This window comes from Herpailurus yagouaroundi, unplaced genomic scaffold (genome assembly GCF_014898765.1).
Source record: "Herpailurus yagouaroundi ecotype Mexico unplaced genomic scaffold, PumYag 100, whole genome shotgun sequence".
In the NCBI taxonomy this organism is placed as follows: domain Eukaryota; kingdom Metazoa; phylum Chordata; class Mammalia; order Carnivora; family Felidae; genus Herpailurus; species Herpailurus yagouaroundi.
This window is the reverse complement of record NW_024412391.1, coordinates 27,368,203-27,390,553: the sequence shown is the minus strand read 5'-3', so window position 1 is coordinate 27,390,553 and position 22,351 is coordinate 27,368,203. Positions and strand designations below refer to the sequence as shown.

The 22,351-nt window shown below is 40.7% G+C and overlaps 1 protein-coding gene and 1 long non-coding RNA gene across 7 annotated transcripts in view; one reads left to right on the top strand and one right to left on the bottom strand.

The window, feature by feature from the left end:
- Positions 1 to 22,351, top strand: part of ST7 (suppression of tumorigenicity 7) — a 201,380-nt gene that overhangs the window by 68,429 nt on the left and 110,600 nt on the right. For all 6 annotated transcript variants that reach the window (XR_005789230.1, XM_040472167.1, XM_040472169.1 and 3 more), the window contains exon 2: positions 12,631 to 12,713. Coding sequence is in view for 5 of the 6 variants with exons in the window: in XM_040472167.1 (XP_040328101.1) it covers positions 12,631 to 12,713 (83 nt within the window). In the remaining variant the exon portion in view is untranslated. The remainder of the gene's footprint in view (positions 1 to 12,630; positions 12,714 to 22,351) is intronic.
- On the bottom strand, positions 8,990 to 14,987 carry LOC121028444 (uncharacterized). The gene is made up of 2 exons (XR_005789231.1): positions 14,777 to 14,987; positions 8,990 to 9,159 (listed from the first exon to the last, which is right to left on the bottom strand). It is a non-coding gene; the product is annotated as an uncharacterized LOC121028444 (long non-coding RNA).

Below are 22,351 nucleotides of genomic sequence, written 5' to 3'. Positions count from 1 at the left end.
GGCGTGGCATTAAACATTTTTTTTCTATATTTTTTAGAATGTTATGGGCAAACAACCTTGAAAATTAATCCACTTTTTTCTTTTAAAATGTATGTGTTTTTATGGTATCACGATGGTTGGCCTTTGAGTGGTAATACCGTTTGTAATACAGCTAGTCAGAAGTGCCTTCTGAGTTTGTGGACAGGATTTCTTGGTATGAGGTTGACTGACTCAGATCAGACCCAGAACATTGACCTCATTAACCTTGGTATGATCCAACTGGAGATAAACTGCTCTAAGGATCTGTGCATTAGACATTTGCTAATTAAAAAAAAAAATTACATATGAATGGGTCATTCACAGTGATTGGTGACAATGTCTGAAAACTATTTGAGATAGTAAGAATAGATTCAAAAGGGAGGGAGAGAAAGGCCATTTTAAGGGTTTGGGAGCATTTGTATTAGGGATGACACAGGGCATCTGGAAGTTAGATGCATCTTTTCATACATTATAAGAAAATTTCTTATTTCTATTTACTGTCAGTTTCTATTTACTGTCACCTATAGACCTTACTTAGAGCTGGGTGCATTTGTGATTTACCACTTATAATTTGCTGCCAGTCCTGGACCTGGGGAGATAATTTTAGGTGCCCTCTGGAATAGTAACCAGTCATTTGATGCAAATGCAAAGCCAAGTCTAGCTACTGGAACTGAAAATAATGAAGCCAGCCTTTGAACAATCAGGCCGTTGGAGCAGCTGAATACTTAAAATATTGGTCTGTCTAATGGTTTCCCCTGTGGCTTCTTATCTCTGTTGGTTAGGCATCCTCACCTAGAAAGAGACAGCCTTAATACAGCTTCCAGCAGATCATCTGTTGTGGGACAGCTTTTCACTGAAAAGAGAAGTAAATTAGTCATTAAACTTTTGGAGAATGTCATGAAAATATAAAAACCTAACTTAAAATCAGATTTGAATTTTACTGCCCCATGGCTTAGAGTTGCTTCTTTGGCTCAAACTATTGGCTTCCGTTGAGCCAAACTCTTCAGCTATATGTTAGCAGAAGGTTTCAAAACAAAGCAAGTAAATTAACAGAAAGTGCAAAAATCAGATTCAATAGAATAGAAAATAGATTTATTTTTATTTTGTATTTAATCGCACCTGATAAAACAGGAATATACATATTCGTAAACTGTCAGGTTCAAAATGATGTCACTTAAGGTGCCATAATTCCCTCTAATTATTCTTTAAGATCTACATAAAAAGAAGAATCTCTGGGAAAGTAAACACATTTCCAAAGAGTAATCTTACGTCTTTAAAAGTGAGGTATAAGAATGAGCCAGTATTGGATTTCTTAGGGTGGATCTTGTTGCAGTGGAATAAAGGCTTAAATGTTATTCTTAACTCACTTACTAGCTCGTACAGCGCTATTTATATTTTCTTTCTTTTTTCAATGTTTATTTATTTTGAGAGAGAGAGCATGTGCAGGCTCAAGTGAAGGGACAAAGAGAGAGACAGACAATCCCAAGCAGGCTCTGCACGGTCAGTGTGGAGCACCGCATGGGGCTCCATCTCACGAACCTAAGATCACAACCTGAGCCACCCAGACGCCCTTTATATTTTCTTTTAATTTAAGTCACACTTAATGATACATTCTTTTCTTCTCTTTCCTGCCAGACTTCCTGTAGAAGTAGCCTGTGCTTGCTGCCATAATTCCTTACCACTCACTGTCTTTAATCACTTGCAGTTTGACTTTGGCCCCACTTTGCCGACATTCTCCAGAGTCTCACCCTTTATGTCACATTGTTAAGACCCACATACTGTTGAATTTACCTCTGCAAATCTGATATGCCCAACCTCCCACCGTGGTGGTATCGCAGGAGCTCCCCTCTAAGGTTAGTGTCTGAGCTGTACATTTCCCACATCACTTCATGATTTCTACATGTGTCTTATTCACATGGCTGTTCAGTGACTATTTTCTCACTGTCTCTATCAAAAGGTTGATTTTCTCGACCTGGCAGTTGAGCCAGCATAATCTCCCACTGCCGCTCTTCATCCTACCTATACTACTCCAACCCAATTCTTTTGTGTATGCTCTCATATCCACGCGGCATCTGTACTGTCTCTTTACTTCTCTCCAATCTCATGATAAAAGCTTATTCTTCTTTCAAAGCCCAGAAGGAAGGACATCTCATTTATTAAGCTTCTCTGATCCTTCTGACTAGAAGTAATATTTTCTTCCTCTAGATTTTATCTGTACCTCTCTTCTGATGTTTCATATTCCGTCCTGTGTTATTTGTGTGGGCATCATATTTTACCTTCTCAAGGGGAGCATCAGTTTCATTATATCATTTCATTTACCAACTCCAGTGTCTGGTTCAATGTCTTGCACTTTTTGTAAGTTAATTACATTTTGGATAAATTAATGGCCTAGCTGGTATTAATACAGAGCACTTGCTGAGCAAGAATATAGGCGGTTATACCTCCACGGACCAGGCTCTGTGGCGGTTGCCCTGGGGGGAGGGGTGGATGGGGGGGTGGATTGAGAATGCACAGTGAATGCTTCCTGATTAGAGGTGCCCGGGGCCTGGAGAGCCATGTCTCTGCAGGGCTTCTGTCTTTTGAAGTATAACTGAGCAAGTGTTGCTCCCCTAGAGACAGATATCTTTTTTCTTCCTTATGGTAAATACTTTATAAGAAACAGAAAGATTCAGGACGCCTGGGGGGGCTCAGTCGGTAGAGCATCTGACTTTGGTGCAGGTCATGGTCTCGCTGTTCGTGGGTTTGAGCCCTGCATCGGGCTTTGTGCTGACAGCTCAGAGCCTGGAACCTGCTTGGGATTCTGTGTTCAAATCTCTTTCTGCACCCCTCTCCCACTGCGCTCTCTGTCTCTCATAAATAAATAAACATTAAAGAAAAAAAAAAAGGTTCATAAGATGATCTTCAACCTAAATTAAAACATATTTTAAATGGCTAAAGTTATAAGACTTATAACTAGCCACTCTCCTGTTCCTGACCAGTGTATAGTTCCTCATTATTAGCCTATTTGTAAATAAAAGTAAACAGATAATCAGATCTTGCTTCACTCGCCCTTGAGGGCTACTGAGGTTTAAAATTTTTTTTTTTTTAACATTTATTTATTTTTGGGACAGAGGGAGACAGAGCATGAACGGGGGAGGGGCAGAGAGAGAGGGAGACACAGAATTGGAAACAGGCTCCAGGCTCTGAGTCATCAGCCCAGAGCCCGACGCGGGGCTCGAACTCACGGACCGCTAGATCGTGACCTGGCTGAAGTCGGATGCTTAACTGACTGCGCCACCCAGGCGCCCCGAGGGCTACTGAGGTTTATATGTGACCGGGCTTTGGACAGTCCTTCGTGACTTGACAGAAGCAAGGACCAGGAGCCATGAAGATTGAACACTCTGATATAGTTTCCCAGATCACGGCTGAGAAAAGAAAGAAGGAATGTGCTCGTCTCTACTTCCTCAGTAGAGCCAAATGCCCAGTAAAGCAGAAATAGTATACCTGTGAAGTTGCCAAGGCAACGGCAAGGATATAGAGAAGAGTAGACAGAATGATTTATGAGAATTTCTTGCCATTTGGAATGGGCCTAAAATTATACTTCTATATCTTTTTCTCACAAGGATGAATTCCACAGAATTTATCAAGGGAATTATAATGCATAAAAACTTGAGATGTTATCAGAGCCTAAGGAGACTGGGGTGAAGGACAAGGAGAGGAGCAGCAAAAGCAACAAATGAGGAAAAGTGCTCACGGTGTGTTTAGTCTTCTCTTGAACTGATGCTGTGCCCAGATGTAAACAGATTTCTTGGGAACATGAAAATGTTGTGTATTTAAAGTGTGCCTAGAAAAAGGAAAGTCCATTTACTGGGGTAAAATGGAGAGGCTTGATTTCCATATTAAAAAAAATTCTCTCAGCTTCGACTTTAATACTAGTGGATTTACAAAGACAATTACAGATCAGCATGTGGAATAACATGTTGTCATGGCAACAGAGGTTGAAGTTGTATTTTATTTATGAACGGTTGAGAAAGAAGCTCTTGGGCAGATAGAATTGGCATATGTTTAACACCCTTTCTGGGCATACTGCAGTTAGCCCCAGTTATCAGATGTCCACACTGATTTTCACTTTCATGGACTACTACTATTATTATTATTATTTTATTTTTTATTTTTTAAGCATTTATTTATTTTCAAGAGACAGACCTAGTGCGAGGGGGGAGGTGCAGAGAGAGACGGGGACAGAATCTGAAGCAGGCTCCAGGCTCTGAGCTGTCAGCGCAGGGCTTGAACCAACCAATAGTGAGATCATGACCTGAGCGGAAGTTGGACGCTTAACTGACTGAGCCACCCAGGTGCCTCTAGTATTATTATTATTCTTTTAGAGTTTATTTTATTTTGAGAGTGAAAGAGTACAAGTGGGGGAGGGGCAGAGAGAGGGAGGGAGAGAATCCCAAGCAGGCTTTGTGTTCTCAGTGCAGAGCCTGATGCAGGGCTTGAACTCACAAGTCATGAGATCATGACCTGAGCTGAAATCAAGAGTTGGACACTTAACCACCTGAGCCACCCAGGCACCCCCACTTTCATGAATTATACTTGATTCTATCTGTTTTATACTGCTTCCTAACAAATTCCGACAAATATAGCAGCTTAAAACAATATACATTTATTATCACATGCTTTCTGTGGGTCAGAAATACAGGCACAGTAGCTGGGACTTTTGTGCTGGATCCTTTGTTTGTTTGTTTGGTTGTTTGTTTTTGTGCTGGGTCTTACAAGGCTATTATCAAGGTGTCAGTTAGGGTGTGATCTTATCTGCAAACTCAGCTGAGGAAGAATCTACTTCTGAGTTAATTCAGGATATTGGCAGAAATCACTGTTGTAGATCTGAGGTCTTCAGTTTCATATTGGCTGTTGGCCTCAGCCCCTAGAGGCTGCTCATAGTCCATTGCCACATAGGCTTCTCAACATGGACACTTTCTTCATTACACTGGCAAGGAGATACTGAGAGAGCATCTTACATATCTGTTTGCTAGAAGCAAGTCATATGTCCACCCAATTCAGGGGAAGGGAGTTACATGAACATCAGGAGGTAGGGGTCATTGTGGATCACTTTAGAGTTTGTCTATCACAGTGTCATTCTGAGAAAAAGGGCAAGTTTTTTTTTTTTTTAATTTTAAAAGCTGTGCGATCTGGAAATCTGTTCAAAATTAGCATATGTGCAAGTTAGATTATTAAAGTTTACATTTTTCATACTCTTGTCCTTTGGTAAATGAGGAAAAGAAGTGAAGTTGCAATTTTACTTAATGGAATCTGACAGGAGGGAAGAGAGGGGTTAGCAGGGTTGAAAGAACAATAAAATGAAAAAGAGAATATACCCTATTCTCACACAGAAAAATCCAAGCAATGGATTAAACTATTCCAGTGCGTTCCCTAACTCACTGAGTAAGGTCTGAGGTTTGAGAAAACAGTTTGATAGAAGCCTTCTGAAAGACTAGCATGTATCTTAATGCACTTTATGTAGACATGGGACATTGTATTTTCTGTAATTAAATCAGAAATGTTGCTATGCAGGGTGCCTGGGTGGCTCATTCTGTTAAGTGTCTCACTCTTGATCTCAGCTCAGGTCTTGATCTCAGGGTTGTGAGTTCAAGTGAGCTGGGTGAGAAGCCTACTTAAAAAGAAAAATCTGTTTCAGAAATGTTGCTTTGCATGAAATGGCCAATTTTCTAGTTTATTTTGATGTCCCTGTCTCAGGGCTTGGAAGGTATTGTGGCCTTGATGATTTGTTCTTTGTATTTAAAACATTTGTAAACTATCATGCTTGGGATATAGGTTAGGCTTTAACGTAGTTTATGTACTAAGCCACAAGGGGACTTGAAGGAAACTAAGGAACAAGATTGCAGGTTTCCGTGTGGCCTATGGCTGAATTGATTGTTCCCACGGCACCTACAAAGGCGGAGATCAGAGATTTAGGGTCACATGGTAGACTTGGGGGATTCAATAATTTCTTTGCCTTCAAAATGGCTGCCTTCAAACTCACCCTCCAGTTTATTTCCACTTCCAGCAACTAAACCTCAGTTGAAAGGACCCTTCATTACTTGGTTCTTCATTTATTTTGTAGGGCATCCACGTGTCGCATAGGACAAAATCACGGTGCAGGTGATTTACTTCCTGGGCTGTGGTCTGTACCCCAGTGGTCGGCACATAGAAGGGAGTGCACATTAAGTGCTGGTGAACTGCTGCCAGCACTACTTTTACACAAATACATTCCACTGAGTTTCCTCTGCTTTCTACAACTGGACCGGTATAAGGCGTCACATCACAAAAGGAAGAGTAACATAAGACATAACTAACAACAGCAACAATACATATTATCCGCTGAGGTTTGCTGTGTTAGGCACTTTATCTAGACTAACACATTTAATCCTCACAACAACCCTGTAACAAGCTAGATATTATTCTTATTGTATGGACAATGAAACAGCCTCAAAAGTAAAGATTTGTGCTTGCGTTGAGATAAATGTTCCTTTATTTACTAAGAAAAGTGAGCAAACCAGAGTCTCCTATTCCGTAAGTATCCTTTTAGTTAGGCTGTATTGTACATCTACTCATTGCATACATTTGTTAGTGAGAAGTCCTCCCTAAATAATTTTGGAGACCAAATGGCAGCGCACACCCTTACGTTTGAGAAATATAATTTGGACCCATTCTAATTTGTCTTCTCTGAGAATAGCCATTTGCTATCCATCAGTCAGTATTCCGTGTATTTGTATGGCAGGCACTATAGAAAGTAGTTTCACACATTTAGCAGGAATTCCCCACTGGTGCCTCAGCAGACATGTGCAAGTCTGTGGCTCCTGTGCTGCCTTTCCCTGTCCTTCCAGGGGCATGCACCTGCCAGCCCCTGAGCTGCAGTACTCCATGCAGAATGCCCTACAGCTCTACCTCTCACTGTCTCTTCACCCCTGCAGCCACAGGCAACATATGGATAACTCCTGATTTATCTTACAAGTCTCAGACAGGAATATTTTTCTTGGCAGAAATTTTTCTTGATCTCTTAGCCCCTTTTCTAATCTGATGTTTGTGTATCCATTTCTCATTTCTTTGATATTTGTGTATCCATTTCCTTGCCTCCTTCACCCGTTGGATTGTGAGCCCATTGGCGGCAGGGGCAGTGCTCCCCAGCATCTGGCCCCGGGGAGGCATCCAGTGAGTCTGTGCTGAAGTTAGGAGGGAATGCACATTTCATCAGAGCCTCAGAGCAGCCCTCGGAGGGTGTGGGACCTTCCGAGGGCCACCACATCACAGTGGATTTCACATTTACAGACCAAGTCTCCTACCCTGGTGTCTTTCCCAAGGATAATGGTTTTACCTAAAATCTCTTCAATTTTTTTTCATCCAGCCTAAGTAAACTTCGTTTCTTTAGCTTTTCTTCCTAGGGACTTTATTTCTAACATAAGTGGTTGTGATTGTTATTTTATAACTTTTCCAAGTTTTTCTATTTCACTTGCCATATTTTAGGAAGGCAGTAAAAGGGACACAGGATAAAACAGACCCAGAATTTTGGGTGTTACAGACTTTATCACACTGCTTATTCAGTTCTTTCTAGTCAGTACCTCCAAGTCTTTGATGCTGCCTTAGCCTTTTCACTCCCGCCTGGGCTTCTCTGTGTGAAGTGAAGTATGTCTGAGGAGACAAACATAGGGTTGTGTGTTCACTCTGTTTTGCAGAAGGTCTTTTCCAGGAGCGTGGTTTGGGGATTGCTCATGCTCTGAAGAATCTCAGGAAAGGCTATTAATGTCCCGAGAGACAGAAATGTGGTTGGCTCCATTCTACAGGATTCCCGAGTAAGCGCTGCTCACAGGAGTGATCCTTTGCTTCTCATAGTTGACCTATTATCTCTTCTCTTCTGTGATCCAGAGAGGTCATTTAATTTTCTTTAAAAAAAGGTTTTTTTAAAGATTTTTTTAACATTTATTTATTTTTGAGAGACAGAACGTGTGCATAGGGGAGGGGCAGAGAGAGAGGGAGACACAGAATCTGAAGCAGGCTCCAGGCTCCGACCTGTCAGCACAGATGTGGGGCTCAAACTCATGAGCCATGAGATCATGACCTTAGCTGAAGTTGAACGCTTAATCGACTGAGCTCCCAGGCACCCCAATTTTTTTTTTAATTAAGTAATATCTTTGCTCAATGTGGGGCTCAAACTCACAACCTGGAGATCAAGAGTCTCATGCTCTACCCACTGAGCCAGCCAGGCGCCCCTAGGTCATTTAATTTTCAATCCATGAACCCATCCTTCCTACCTTATTTCTTCTCAGGGCCATGCTTCATTCCTTCCCATTTGCTCATTAATTAAATAAGAAGACCGTACTGAGTTGAAGTTCAGCATCATCAGAACGCTCCACGATTCAGTTCCTGAGGTGCTGCCCCTGAGTAACTCATGTGGTGTTTCTGAGCAGTGACCTGTTGGGAGTGTTCTGCTGGATCAGATGAAAAGCCTTCTGATTTATTAATTGTTGTCTCTGGGTTGAAATAAGACATTACTGAAATTATATGAATCTATTCTTCACAAAGCTAGAAGTCTGTTTGTTTTTGAATTTGTTTTGCTTAGCCCCAGCTGGTATGGAGGAGACAGTGATGTGTCTGTAAATTTCAGGAGAATCCCATTTACGTTTCAAAGAATAAACTCCACAGTTTTCTGCTCCAGTTTTTAGGTACTTTATCAGGCCCTCATACGTCTTAAAAAATAATTGCTAGTGGCCATCATTGCTGATGAAACTAGGCAAGGTATTCCTTGTTTTAAGATGGTCTGGTCTGCAGTGTGCAGCCCTTCTAGATTAACGAGGGAATCTTCAACTAGACTCTCCTCTCTGTGTGCCTACCTGCCTTCCCCCCCACCCCTGGTGCTGCAAACACCAGTAATAAGATTACAGGGAACTTATCTTTAAAGGTCAGAGGTAAAAATAAATACAGTATTAAAAGCATCCATCTTTTAGTATCATTTATTTAGAGTTCTTCTCCTTTTACAATGAAAGGCTTTCCATTTGCTCTTTTGTTCTTTCATACTTGTCAGCAATATCTGCCTGCCCTTGTGATGCCGCGAGTCAGAGCTTGGGAGGCAGGACTGCTGGTGTTCAGGGCTTTCCTCGTATCCAGCTGTGAAATAACATGAATAAGAATATTGACCTCATGGAGCTGAAATGAGAATTAAACTCTCTAATATGTGAAAGTGCTTTGTTACTAACTTTAAAAAGTGTTGATATTTGTGCCCAGAATTGCCAAGTGCCAGGTCTTAGTGATTTGAGCGAGGATGTTCAATAAGACTATGAGGTTACTAGATTCTTAAATGAGCACCTCCCGCTCTCTTAAGTGAGCACCTCTCCTTCTCTCACTTCTCTATGTGTGTCTCTTCCTTTTAATGACTTCATTATCTTTCCCTACTCTAGTAGCTTTCTACAACTGGATATAACAGAGAAGTACCTTTTAATTATTAATCACTGCTGCTATATAATCTTAAGTAAAACCAAATGGGGACAGTGTTTAGTTTAATCTCTTTAGAAAACTCATGTATTGTTTTTTTTTTTACACTGATCAGTTAGCTATTGAGTCTTTTGCCCACAGTGGATTCAGTGTTTTCAGTAGAAAATCTTTACAACAGGGCTACTAAAGCACTTCTAATTCAGGAACATCTTTTCTCTTTCTTGAAGAAATGGATTTCATAGAATTTTATACTCACTTTGTCCCTGGAAACCTACTGAAAAGTATATCATGGAGATATGAGAGTTCATCGCTATAAAATAAAGCAAATACTATGTTTTGGTGACTTTTTAACAAATAATGGGGAGGGGCTGCCTGGGTGGTTCAGTTGGTTGAGTGTCCGACTCTTGATTTTGGCTCAGGTCATGATCTCAGGTTCATGGGATTGAGCCTTGCGTCAGGCTGTATGCTGAGTTTAGAGCCTGCTCAAGATTCGCTTTCTTTCCGTTTGCTCCTCTCTCATGTGTGCACATTCTCTGAATGAATGAATGAATGAATGAATGAGTAAATGGATGGGAATGTGGGGTCATTATAGTGTAAGGATGGAAATTTTGAGAATTTTAGACACTTCAGAATTCGACCTGGTTTAATTTTTTTCTTTTAAAAAATCTTCCTTTTTCCACTAATGTGCTCAGGAAGGGACAAATCTCTATGTCTTTGGGTTTTTTAATGGCTAAGCAAACCCACCCTTAACTCAGCTGTAGCCCTACAGCCCCAGACTGATTGCTTCTTCTGTGCCTTTCTCTATTTCTCCAAAAGAATCCTCTTAGTCAAATCGTGACTATCAACTGAGCACATTATGTTAGTTCAGACTCTTGAGATTACAACTGACAGCCCACAAGTCAAACAAAAAAATTCATTTAAGAGGAAGCACCGGGAAGGATGGTTGGTAGTCAAGAAGGATGGAATTGGTGCATCCTTCTACATCTGTTTCTCTGTAAAGGGTTGACAGTTCAAGCTCCTAACTTCCTCAGCCTGTGCAACCATTTGGAAAGGCTGTGATATTTTCTCAGCACCTCCAAGCAAGCCCCTTCCTCTGCTGACATTGCCCTTCTATCCCTCCTCCTTCCTGCTCTGGTCTAGTTAACTCCCGATTATTCTCCTGCACAACCTTTCCAACCCCCAGCGCAAAGTGCATCCCTTTTCTGTGTTTTCATAACATCTTGTGCTCAGGATTTCACTGTGTACTTGGTAATTGCTTGGTTACTTGTTCGTTTCTCACCTAGACTGTGGCCTTCTAGAGGGTCAGAAATGTATCTCATTCATGCTTCCATTCCTTGTCCGTAGTTTCATTCATAAACAGAGAGAAGTATTTGTTGAATGAGTGAACATGGGATCGTGTTCATGTTGGTGACTTTGCCTTGTGGGCAAATGTGGGCCTTGTTGGCAAATGCCAAAGCCTTTTCCCCTAATGATATCAAAGTCCTATTTCTAATATCCTTCGTTCTAAAATCAGGCCAATGCGATCCCCTTCAACAATAGGTTCAGTAAAGAATGTGAATATGAAGGGGCGCCTGGGTGGCGCAGTCGGTTAAGCGTCCGACTTCAGCCAGGTCACGATCTTGCGGTCCGTGAGTTCGAGCCCCGCGTCAGGCTCTGGGCTGATGGCTCGGAGCCTGGAGCCTGTTTCCGATTCTGTGTCTCCCTCTCTCTCTGCCCCTCCCCCGTTCATGTTCTGTCTCTCTCTGTCCCAAAAATAAATAAACGTTGAAAAAAAAAAAAAAGAATGTGAATATGCATGCAAAAAGCTCTTTAGGTCAGTTGTTTTTTTGGTAATAATCAAAGTTTCATGCAATATCTCAATAGAAATGATAATGAAATGTGGAAGTGAACCTTATTAAGTCGGCAGCCAGATCAACAATATAGTTCATATGAACAGAGTGGCAGAAATTGGTCAGGAAGGTACCCGACTACACATTTTTAGTGACTTATTTTTTATCTTTCTTTTTATTGATCCAATTATTTTGATGAGTAGTCTAACAGCCTTTTTAAGTTAGGTGAAAAAACTTTTGCTAATTCATGCTAACTTTGTCAATTTGTCCTTCCTTCTTAGGAATAACAATAGTCTTAAAATCTTTAATAACTGCCAATATACTGTTGACCCTTGAACAACACGGGGTTGAACCTCCCAGGTCTACTTACATGTGGATTTTTTCTGATAAATGTGTATAGCACTGTAAATGTAATTTTTTTCCTTATGGTTTTCTTAACATTTCCTTTTCTCTAGCTTATTTTATTATAAGAACACAGTATATAATACATATGACCTACAAAATGTGTGTTAATTGTGCATGTTATTGCTAAGGCTTTGGTCAGTAGTAGACTATTGGTAGAGTTTTGGGGGTAGTCAAAAGTTATATTCAGATTTTTAATGTGTAGGGGGTTTGTGCCCCTAAGACCCCATATCAGTCAAGGATCAACTGTATTTATTTTCCATTTGTTCTAGGTTGAAATATTCCTTGTTGGTTCATCAAGAACTCTAATGTGTGGGTCTCATGAAACATATAAGGATCTTTTCTTTCTGACTGACAGTCTAGTAACCAACTTTTTAAAAATATGTTTATTTATTTATTTTGAGGGAGAGAGCATACACGAGCTGGGGAGGGGCAGAGAGAGAGAGAGAGAGAGAGAGAGAGAGAGAGAGAAAGAAAGAAAGAGAATCCCAAGCAGGCTGTACACTAGCCGCACAGAGCCCGATCTCAAAAACTGTGAGATCGTGACCTGAGCCAAAATCAAGAGTTAGACGCTTAACTGACTGAGCCCCTCAGGCGCCCCCTGGTAACCAGCTTTGATTTGACTCCTCAGTGGTTATGAGTCCATGAAAACCATTCCCAAGGATAGTTTTGGGAGGCAGAAACTAAAAAGCTGCTCTTTTCTCTTGTATGTAGCTTTTTTCTTTCAGGAACTATACCTTGACACCTAGCATTCTGGCCTTTGTAATGCTGAACCATTTTAATAGGACTTTGTTATGATTCTAAGAATTTTTGTCATCAGAAACAAATGATTTCACCACAAAAGCAAAATGGAAGTCTGTTTTATTGACATACTTATGCATTCCTTATTTTTTTCCCTCTCTTTTTTTTTTTTTAGTGAGCATGTTTTTGAACACATTAACACCGAAGTTCTACGTGGCCCTGACAGGCACTTCCTCACTAATATCAGGGCTCATTTTGGTAAGTAGTAGAATCCTTCCTATTTAAAAGCATGCTGATTACTTGTATGTTAGTATATGTACAGGCAAAAATTCTGGAAGAATACATACCTGCAACTTACAGTGATTATCTTGTATGTGTGTTTATGTTGTGTAGTTGGACTTATAGAGGCCTTTTACTACCCACATTACATATTTCTAAAATATTTAAAAGAAAATTTTAATAGTCCTGTATTGCTTTTGTTGAAGGGGAAAAACAAAATATAAATATAATGGAAATTAAAGGAAGACAATTCTGTGTCAAATTCTAGTATCTGAGATACTATAAAATACACGTGACTCAGTTCAACGAACAATGTTTTTCATCATTCTTTTCAAAATGGATTATTGGCCATACTCAAAATCAGTAGAAATAGAGCCCAGTTTTTTAAAAAATGGATTGAAGTAGATGTGGCAGTTATCAGCTTTTTTCCCTTTATCAAAAGTTACATTTCCCTATTTCTTCCTTTCAAAAATTCCAGTAGGCAAAAGCAATGATAATCATTTCTTTGGTTCCATTAGTTTATGCTAGAATATTTTAGAATTTTTTTTGTCTACATATAATGTTGTGATTACTAATTTTTATGGAGACAAGAACAAGAAAGATACTACAGTGTGGATGTTAAGATCACTAAGAAAACATAAGTTTTAGGAGAGAAGGGCACAAAAATGTGGAACAAATAAATGCATAGGTGAACCTAGAACAGTAGAAGGTTTCAGAAGCTTGAGCTTACAGGGAGCCAGCAATATATGCAAATATATGCAAAAAGGTAGAGCAATATATGCAGGGCAGAAACCTGCCAAGAGCTTAAAGAGATGGTGGTGGTATGGGGAATTTTTTTGTGATCAGAGCATATTCAGGTTACTCTTGCTCTGCTGTATCACATGGGTTGTCTGGACTCGAGGGATGAGATGCTTCAAGTTGATATTACTGGACCAGGAATGTAAAGGACACCAGCAGTTGCTGCTCCAACATGGTTATATAAGTGGAAGTCCACACAGAAAGCCCAGTGCTGACTGCAGAGAGCAAGCAAGCCAAGGTGAAGGGAGGCATATTAAAACTTCTCTTCGAACTGGTTTGAAATAAGGTGTGAATAGTAATTTGTACCCTATTACCTCTTAAATGCAGGTCTGCACACCTATCTGTGTCTCTGAGGTCTTCTCTGTTCCTTGGGGACATGAGAAAAACAGACACTCTAGAGAATTGTTCTTAAAGCTGTAAGGTGATTTACTTAACTCATGTTAGTTTGTGGCAAAGCCAGGTCTAGAAACTGTGTCCTCAGATTCCCACCTTGATGTTCTTAATGGACTGAAGAAACCTCAAACTTGGAAAATGCTTTCAAATGCTTGATAAATGATTAATAAGTATGTGCTGAAAACATGGCAACCCTTTATCATGTATATTTTTGGGGGGGAGAGGAGAAGTATTATAAGTCTTCATCTAACAATTATTTACATTTAAAATAATATTTTAATATTTTCTTTCTAAAATAGCTTTGAAGTATTTTTTGTTTAAACAGAAAAATGTGAACTTTTAGATACAGTTTGAAGAGCAGTTTCATGCTGAAACCAATAATTCACTCTGATGCACAAAGTAGGTTTTTGTTTGTGTATTCCTCTCCCAGGGATGTTTGCTTAAGAATGTTACCCACTTAGGTGGTGCTTCCTGTGTGCCAGGCACTGATCTAAGCACATACGTGCTAATTCATTTGCTCTTCGCAACTGTATGAGGAGGAGATTGCTCCTGTTGTTTCCATTTTACTAATGTGTAGGCCGAAGAGGTAGAACAGGCAAGTCAGCAACCTGCCTTAGGTCACATCGCTGACAAATAGTGAAGAGCAGGATCTCAGCCCAGGCAGTCTGTCACTCATTTCACCACCTTCTGGTTAGGTTCTCAGCTGTTTTTCTAGCTCGCTGAACAAACAGCAGGTCTGGATTGGGCTACAAACTGATTGCCAGAGTGTGGGTTATCCCCTTTCACTCTGGTAAGCAGGGCCTAAGCAGTCAAACTTTTTAACTCCGGGAGGTGAAGTCCCGTCAGCTTACTTTTACAAGTAAAGGGATTTCTGTAGACTGTGACCACCTTTGCAGGTCCAGGCTGGCGAGGCTTTCTCCCGGTGTGTGGAGCGCAGCTGCTGAAACCTGACAATCACTGCTGCACCATCTCAGGGTGTATTTGTCTTGCAGCATTCTCAGGAGGCACAGGATATGTCCGACTGATGTGAAACTGAGCACTGGAAACCTCTGATGTTTGAAGATTTTGAAAGGCCTTTCTCAAAAATGTTTGTTCTGAGGGCAAAGTCACTACAATGTGGAAATAGCTCTTGATAGCTTTAGGCTCCTGCTTTAGAGATTATTGGCATCAGTGTTATCCTGCCTTTGGGGACTCAGCTTTGCTAGTCCTTGAAATGTACCCAGGGTTGAGGTTCCTATTCAACCACTATTTTCTGCCAAGTGTGTTCATGGAGAGGCAGCATTGAGGTAAAGGATCAGGTGCTTAGCGGTTTGTTTCCTGGCAAGGAGAGACAATTACCTAATGACTTTCCCCTGAACAATGGAAGGAGAGCCAGGCAGTGAACGCTGAAAGTACAGGTATGCCCCTGGGGACATGGTTGTTTGGGGACCTCAGGATTCCTATGCTGGAGACTGAAACTGTCATGCAGTGTGATGTCTTAGGAGGAGAGGGGTAAATACAAACAAAAATACCCTGAAAAAGTCATGTAACTGAACAGATATACACAAAAATAAAATGTGTTTGGCAAATGCTGCTGCCTTTTACACTAATGTGTTTAAAAAATAAATGAGGACCAATCAGTGTGTATTTTTCTAGGTATCACTGCTAGTTCTTAATTTCACAGGTTGAAAGCCCACAATGAGTTTGTTATGCCACCTACCTCTCACTCTTCCCTTCTGGTCTCATGCCCATATACCCATCCGGCCAGCTCTCTCCCTTGCTGAACTCCAAGCGGCCTCTCTGCCGTCTTGGCACAAGCCTTCCCATCTCAGTCCAGTTCCAGCCACAGGAACTGCACCTGTCATCACAGTCCAAGCCCACCAGTTTAGTCTTTTAGTTGTTCTCGCCAGGACCTGCCCAGTCTGCTTGAAGTAGCCTCTCTGGGAAATGTTTATTTCAATGGAGAAAATTTCTGGGTTTTATTTTTGTTTTTCAGAGTGGTAAGATGGTTATGTGGAGAAAATGCTTCCTTTAATTTTCTTAAAATGTTGGTAGAATGGAGAAAATGCTCTATGTTGTATTGACATTTATACGTAGATCCCTGTGTCCCCATTAACATGAATATAGACATGCTCTTATACCTACATTCTACACATATATATTAAATTGCTATAAAAAGAGGCCATCCAGGGCATAATTTTAAAAAGTGAGAATCAAGAACTAACAGGGGAGGAAATTAGAATAGTAAATAAAAGACTTAGCTCATAGATTACATGTAAAAAAACTATGTTTTTGGGAAAGTATAGAAGAGATGATAATTAGGTAGGAATAAATTATATCAAAGATCCATTTATTGAGTTATCCCTCTATGCCCGGTATTAAGCACTTTGCATATTTTACTTCATTTAATTCTCATTGAAATTCTAAGTGGTAGATATAACAGTGGCTTTATGCTGTTGAGTATAAGCAGACACAAATGTTAAATAATTTGACCAAGGTTTTGTAGCAGACAAATGATAAAATTTGAATCCTGATCTCTCTGACACTGTCCTCCATCCTCAAAAGTGAGGGAGTGGGACTAGGAGATAGTTATGGCTTTCAACTTTTCCTTGTCTAAAGAACTTGACCTGCACTTGAGATAGCATTTTATTAAATTTTTTTTTCAACGTTTATTTATTTTTGGGACAGAGAGAGACAGAGCATGAACGGGAGAGGGGCAGAGAGAGAGGGAGACACAGAATCGGAAACAGGCTCCAGGCTCTGAGCCATCAGCCCAGAGCCTGACGTGGGGCTTGAACTCACGGACTGCGAGATCGTGACCTGGCTGAAGTCGGACGCTTAACCAACTGCGCCACCCAGGCGCCCCTGAGATAGCATTTTAATTGACAGGCATATGAATCACCCACATGATGGTGATTCCGAAGCTAAGAGTAAAAAAAAAGGCTTGGGGAAACTTGATTGGAAGGGCTCTTGGGATGTGGGAAACTACATATAAATGTCAGGCTGTGTTAATTATGAAGAAAGTTGTCCCTTGGCTGTAGTATAAAGAATGAGAGATGCTGTGGGGCCATATCATTGCCAAGTCTGCAGATAATGGTAGAAAACTGAGGCTCATTCAGCTTTATCAGATTACAGATTCTTGGGGTCACCATAAAAATTAATGCTTTTCCACAGGAGACCAAGTAAAGCGCCAGGCTAAAGAGTAGACATATGCCTGTCAGGGTCTGACTGTGGACAGGAGTATTTGAGTGGATAGGATTAATGATTAGACATGGCAGAAGTGAAGAAGGAGAACAAGCTGATGGCAGATAAAGGGACAAACTGTCCTTTTGGCTTTATCAGTTTATGTTTGAGCACATATTGAGAGGCTTGAAAATCATGCAGTTGCAGGGCTCAGGGAAGGAACTCACAGAAGCCATCCAATCTAGGTTTTTGATTTTGTTTTTGTTTTGTTTTTGCCGCTATTGCTCCATTTAAATGTCAAATGTCCACACTTAAACATCAAGTTAAACATCAGGCATCAGGGGCACCTGGGTGGCTCAGTCGGTTGAGTGTCCAGCTCAGGTCATGATCTCACAGTTTTGAGTTCGAGTCCCACATGGGGTTCTGCACTGACTGCTTGGAATTCTTTCTCTCCCTCTCTCTCTCTCTCTCTCTCTCTCTCTGTCCCCTCCCGTTTGCTTGCGTGTGCACGTGTGCACACACACACGCGCACACACACACACACACACACACACTCTCTCTCTCTCTCTCAAAATAAATAAACCTAAAAAACAAAACAAAACATCAAACATCAACACATAAGCATTGCATATGCCCAGTGTTTCACAAAGTCACTCATGAATTATCACCTTTGACTTCTGTCTGCTGCTCATCACTTTTTTTTCTTTTCAGGATTTTATTTAAAATCAAGTTAGTTAACATACAGTTAACTTTATTTGCTTTCAGGAGTAGCATTTAGTGATTCATCACTTACTTACATCACCCAGTGCTCATCACAAGTACTCTCCCTAATACCCATCATACATTTAGTCCATCCCCCCCACCTTCCCTCCAGCAACCCTCAATTTGTTCTCTATAGTTAAGAGTTTTTTGTGGTTTGCCTCCCTCTCTGTTTTTATCTTATTTTATTTTTCCTTCCTTTCCCCTGTGTTCAGCTGTTTTGTTTCTTAAATTCCACATATGAGTGAAATCATATGGTATTTGTCTTTCTCTGATTGACTTATTTTACTTAGCATAATAGAGTCTAGTTCCATCCATGTTCTTGCAGGTAGAAGCCATCCAGTTTAAACCAGTAAAGACTTATAGACTAGGCATCCAGAAAGCTTATGACTTGTTCAGGTCACTTTGCTACATAAGGGTGGAGTGAGGACTAGAATTTAAATTTGCACTGCTTTGCCATAATACTAGTCTGCCTCTCATAAAGGTGTTGATTAAGAAGGTGGATAACAGTAGTATCTAACAGTTGATGTTTTCATTTTAACAGAGCCACAGAAATGGGTCAGGTAGATAAGAAAGGAAGGAGAGAAGGAAAAGAAAAGAATAAGGAAAAAGAAGAGAAAAGAAAGAGAGAAGGAGGGAGACTACAATCTTCTCTGGAGGAGATATTATTTTCTTTATCCAGTTGGCTGTGGGTTGGGTCATATTTAGCCAGTCTGGAATAGGGACCAGCCTTTACCACAGTTTATAATGATACTTTATGTGTCATCATTTATTGCTTTTGTCCTCTCTATAATGGAAGCTTCACAAAGACTGGGACCCTATCTGTGGTTTTGTTTGTCTGTTTGTTTTGTTTTTATATCTCTGTTTTGGTAAATATAATGCCTGGGTAGATTGTTATAAAATATTTGTTAAAAGCACAGAGTTCCAGTGCAAGGCTGAATTAACTGATTGTGTCAGAATTATCTGGGGAACTTGTTTAAAGTGATGGATCTGACCACCACTCCAGACCAATTGAATCAGAATCTCTAGAAGGGCCTTGAGAATAGCTGCCATCACAGTATGACCTGGCAGGGCCTGAGGCACATGGTGCAGGATGGCTTCTACCAAGGTCGGTAGTCTTCATGACTTTACCTCAGGAGAGTGACCCTCCCCTCTAATGTCTAACAGACATGGAGGTGGGGATGGATCATTGACTGTTGACCTTGAAAAGAACCTCACTTCTCTGTCTTCTCTCTTTTCTTAAAGCCTTGGTGATCAGTGGCCAGGAAGTGGGGGGTCGAAGGGCATGAACACCAGTTCTTCACACAGCCCCTCTCAGCTGTTTTGGGGAATAGTAACTGAGGAGGGATTGGCTGAGACCAAGGAAGTGGGAAGCTAAGACCCATTCCATAGCACATCAGTATTCCTAAACAGAACATAACAGGAGCCAAAAGGGGAAAAAAAGTCTGTCATGTGGAAATGAGGGGTACTCTGAAAGGGTTAGTGGGTACAGAGAAAAGGATATATTTGAGAAACGAAAAGATTATGTATATTATATAATCCATGCCCACTGCCTTGATTTATCTTGTTTAAGCCCTGAAGATCCCCCTTTGCCAAAAAACTGTTCACCATCAGATATGTTTCTGAACACTTACAGCAGGTGTCAATTTTGCAGTCTTTCCATTTGGGAGTAGGCTGCGGGAAAGTTTCAGATTTCCTCTTTAATCTCCATCATCTCTGTATCTATTCTCCTGTGATATCATTACCTACTTTAATCCTTAAGAAGCACTTAGCCAATTTCAGCCTGAGACATCGTTATATTTCCTGTGGGTTAATGGAATTGGTGTGGAATTACTAAGGTGCTGCTCTATGGGAATCTTGAAGCATTTTTAAGTGTGGTGTAGGGTGTAGGGAAGTCCCTGATTCACAAGGAGAAGTATTTCATATAGAGAGCATGCAGTTCAAGAAGACAGCTTATTGGCTCCGAAGAACCTAGGCATCTTCAGGAAACACTCAGCTTTTTAGGTTTGCAAGATAGACAGAAGGGTCTTGTTTGATTGTCCCTGTGCCAGATTTTTGTTGCTTCCCTGTGGGAGAAAATGCAACAAGTTTGTACCATAGGTCAGCGCCAAACTGGAATCTCCAGCCCTAGTCCCAGTGCTTTTTGGTCATCCTCTCTGCTTCTGCCAAACAGTAAGGAGGAGGCCACAAGACATTGGTAACTGGGTCCTTCACAAATGGGTCTTTATTTTAAATATGATCTGGGTCCCAAGTATAGCTTTTGGCACTTCTGTCCTGCAGAGTTTGGATCCAAGCCCCTGAGACCACTCTCACATTCACAGTGGCATCCCGCCTTCCTTATTCTCAGAAGACAAACCTTACCTGCATCTGCAGTGAGATCAGTGTCACCCACTTTATCCCTTTGTTACCTTCTGACATGTGAAACAGCTCACATTACACCCCACTTTTCAAAGTAGAATGTTCCCCTCCATGCATGCATCTTTCCTTTTCTTCCTGTCTCAGAGCAAGAAATGATAGGTTGCCTTTTGAAGGCAGGGTGTATGTGCTTTCTGGGCTCCTGGTATCATGCCTTTTGGTCATTTGTACTCTTTTGCATCTTTTAGTGTCTGTCTTTTCACTAGATTCTTTACTCTTCCACAAATATGGATAAGTTTATCTTTTTTTATAACAAACAAAAAGAACACAAAAACTTTCATTGGTCTTGCTGTTGATTTAGACTATCTCTCATTAAATCACCAGGCGAGCCCTTATCATCCATCCATTTAAGTGTCCACCTGTCCATTCATCCATCCAGTGAACATTTATCTGTGTATCCATCCAACATTAACTGAGTGCTTACTGTGACCTTATTATACACATTAGGTAACTGAGCCCCAGAGAATCAAGAGAACCAAACAAAGTCACTTAACTTGCCATCATGAAGTGTATTTACGTTTTGAACTTTTAGCTAGATGGGAGGGCTACTTTTGATTTAAATGCCCAATTCAGTTGATGCTTTTTAGTTCTCATCTTACTTGATCTGTAAAATCTTTGGGGTGAAGCATGAGTTGGGAAAAAGCACTAGAGGGATTATATTTTTGAGACTATGAAATGGTAAATTTATATTTTAATTTTATAGTTATCAGATTAAAACCAGTTTTATTCCACTGTGACAAGCCCACTAAGCTTAAGCTTAAGCCCACTAATTTTACAATCTAACTTTGTTTATAAGGGCTCTGCTGTTTACATTGTAGGTTATGCACCAGAGAGAAGTATTCAAAGTGACACCAGATATGTGTGTGTTAAATAACACCATCTGCCCATTTGGATCTGTGCAGCTATTTAAAAATACTGTGGGGTGCTGGCCCAAAGCCTGTCATGTTTTGGGATAAGGGCAGATTATTATGCTAGCCCCAGATTAGAAGACTTGGTTTGAAGTTCATGGCTGCAAGTCCTTTCCTACTTCTTTTTACTAGTTGTTCCTTGAATACATATTAGAGTCTCTGCCTAGGGTACTAGGCACTCTAATATGGTATAAAGAAAGATCGTGATAGGTAAGAAGCCATCTACTGCTGTGATACAACAGACCTGAGCAGACCCTCTTTTTCTCTCCAAACAGCTGCATGAATAACCCAGTCTTTACTGAGATCTGTTATTCCTGCATTAGAAATACTGGGTGGAAGGTCTGTCTCCTATTATAATGGAAATACCTCACCAATATGAATCACTTATACCTTAGGATGAATGTCCTGTTTGATAGACTACTTCTGTATTGATTCTAATAGCTAAGAAAGCAAAGGGACAGTAGAGTCAGAGGCATTGGGAAATTAAGATTTGGAAAGGGAAATGATTAGGCTACATCTGTGTTTCGATGCACACTAGAGTTAGAAAAAGGTGTCTTGTTACAGGGCCCTGGTGAGATTAGGGGTACAGAGCTGGGGCTTCAGTCTAAACAGGTACTTAATTTGCTGTGTGACTTTGGTCATTCCTCATTCTTCATCTGTAAATAGAGACTGTACGTGATCCTTTAGTGTCCCTTTTAGTGCTGACATTCTGTGATTCTCCTGGAGAAACTGAGAAATCTAGAGTTCCAAGGTATTTTTTTTTTTTTTTTGTCTTGTTTTTGTGATGGGTATGGGCTATGTCAGGAGCAACCTGTGAGAAGCATTGTGATCTGTGGCATGGACTGGTAGTATCAGGGGCCACATCTGCATTATGTAACCCTGGAGCACAGCCTGTGCCTGGTGTGGAGCACTTCCTGCTATGTGACTGAATCAATGAACTAAGGCCTGGCAAGTGCCCAGGCAGCATAATATAGAAAGCAGAGCAAAGGCTTAGGGCAACGAAAGCTCTCCCCCACAGTGACTGAGAGCCATTGCCAGTTCTGTGCCCAGTGTTCTGGGTCCTTTGGAGCTTGTCTTCTCTTCTATTAAAGGCAAAGCCACGAATCTCTTGAGGGCTTTGTCTGGGGGTCAGGACTGAATGGTGAACAGTACCCTTTTTTCACAATGATTTCTAGGGCTTTC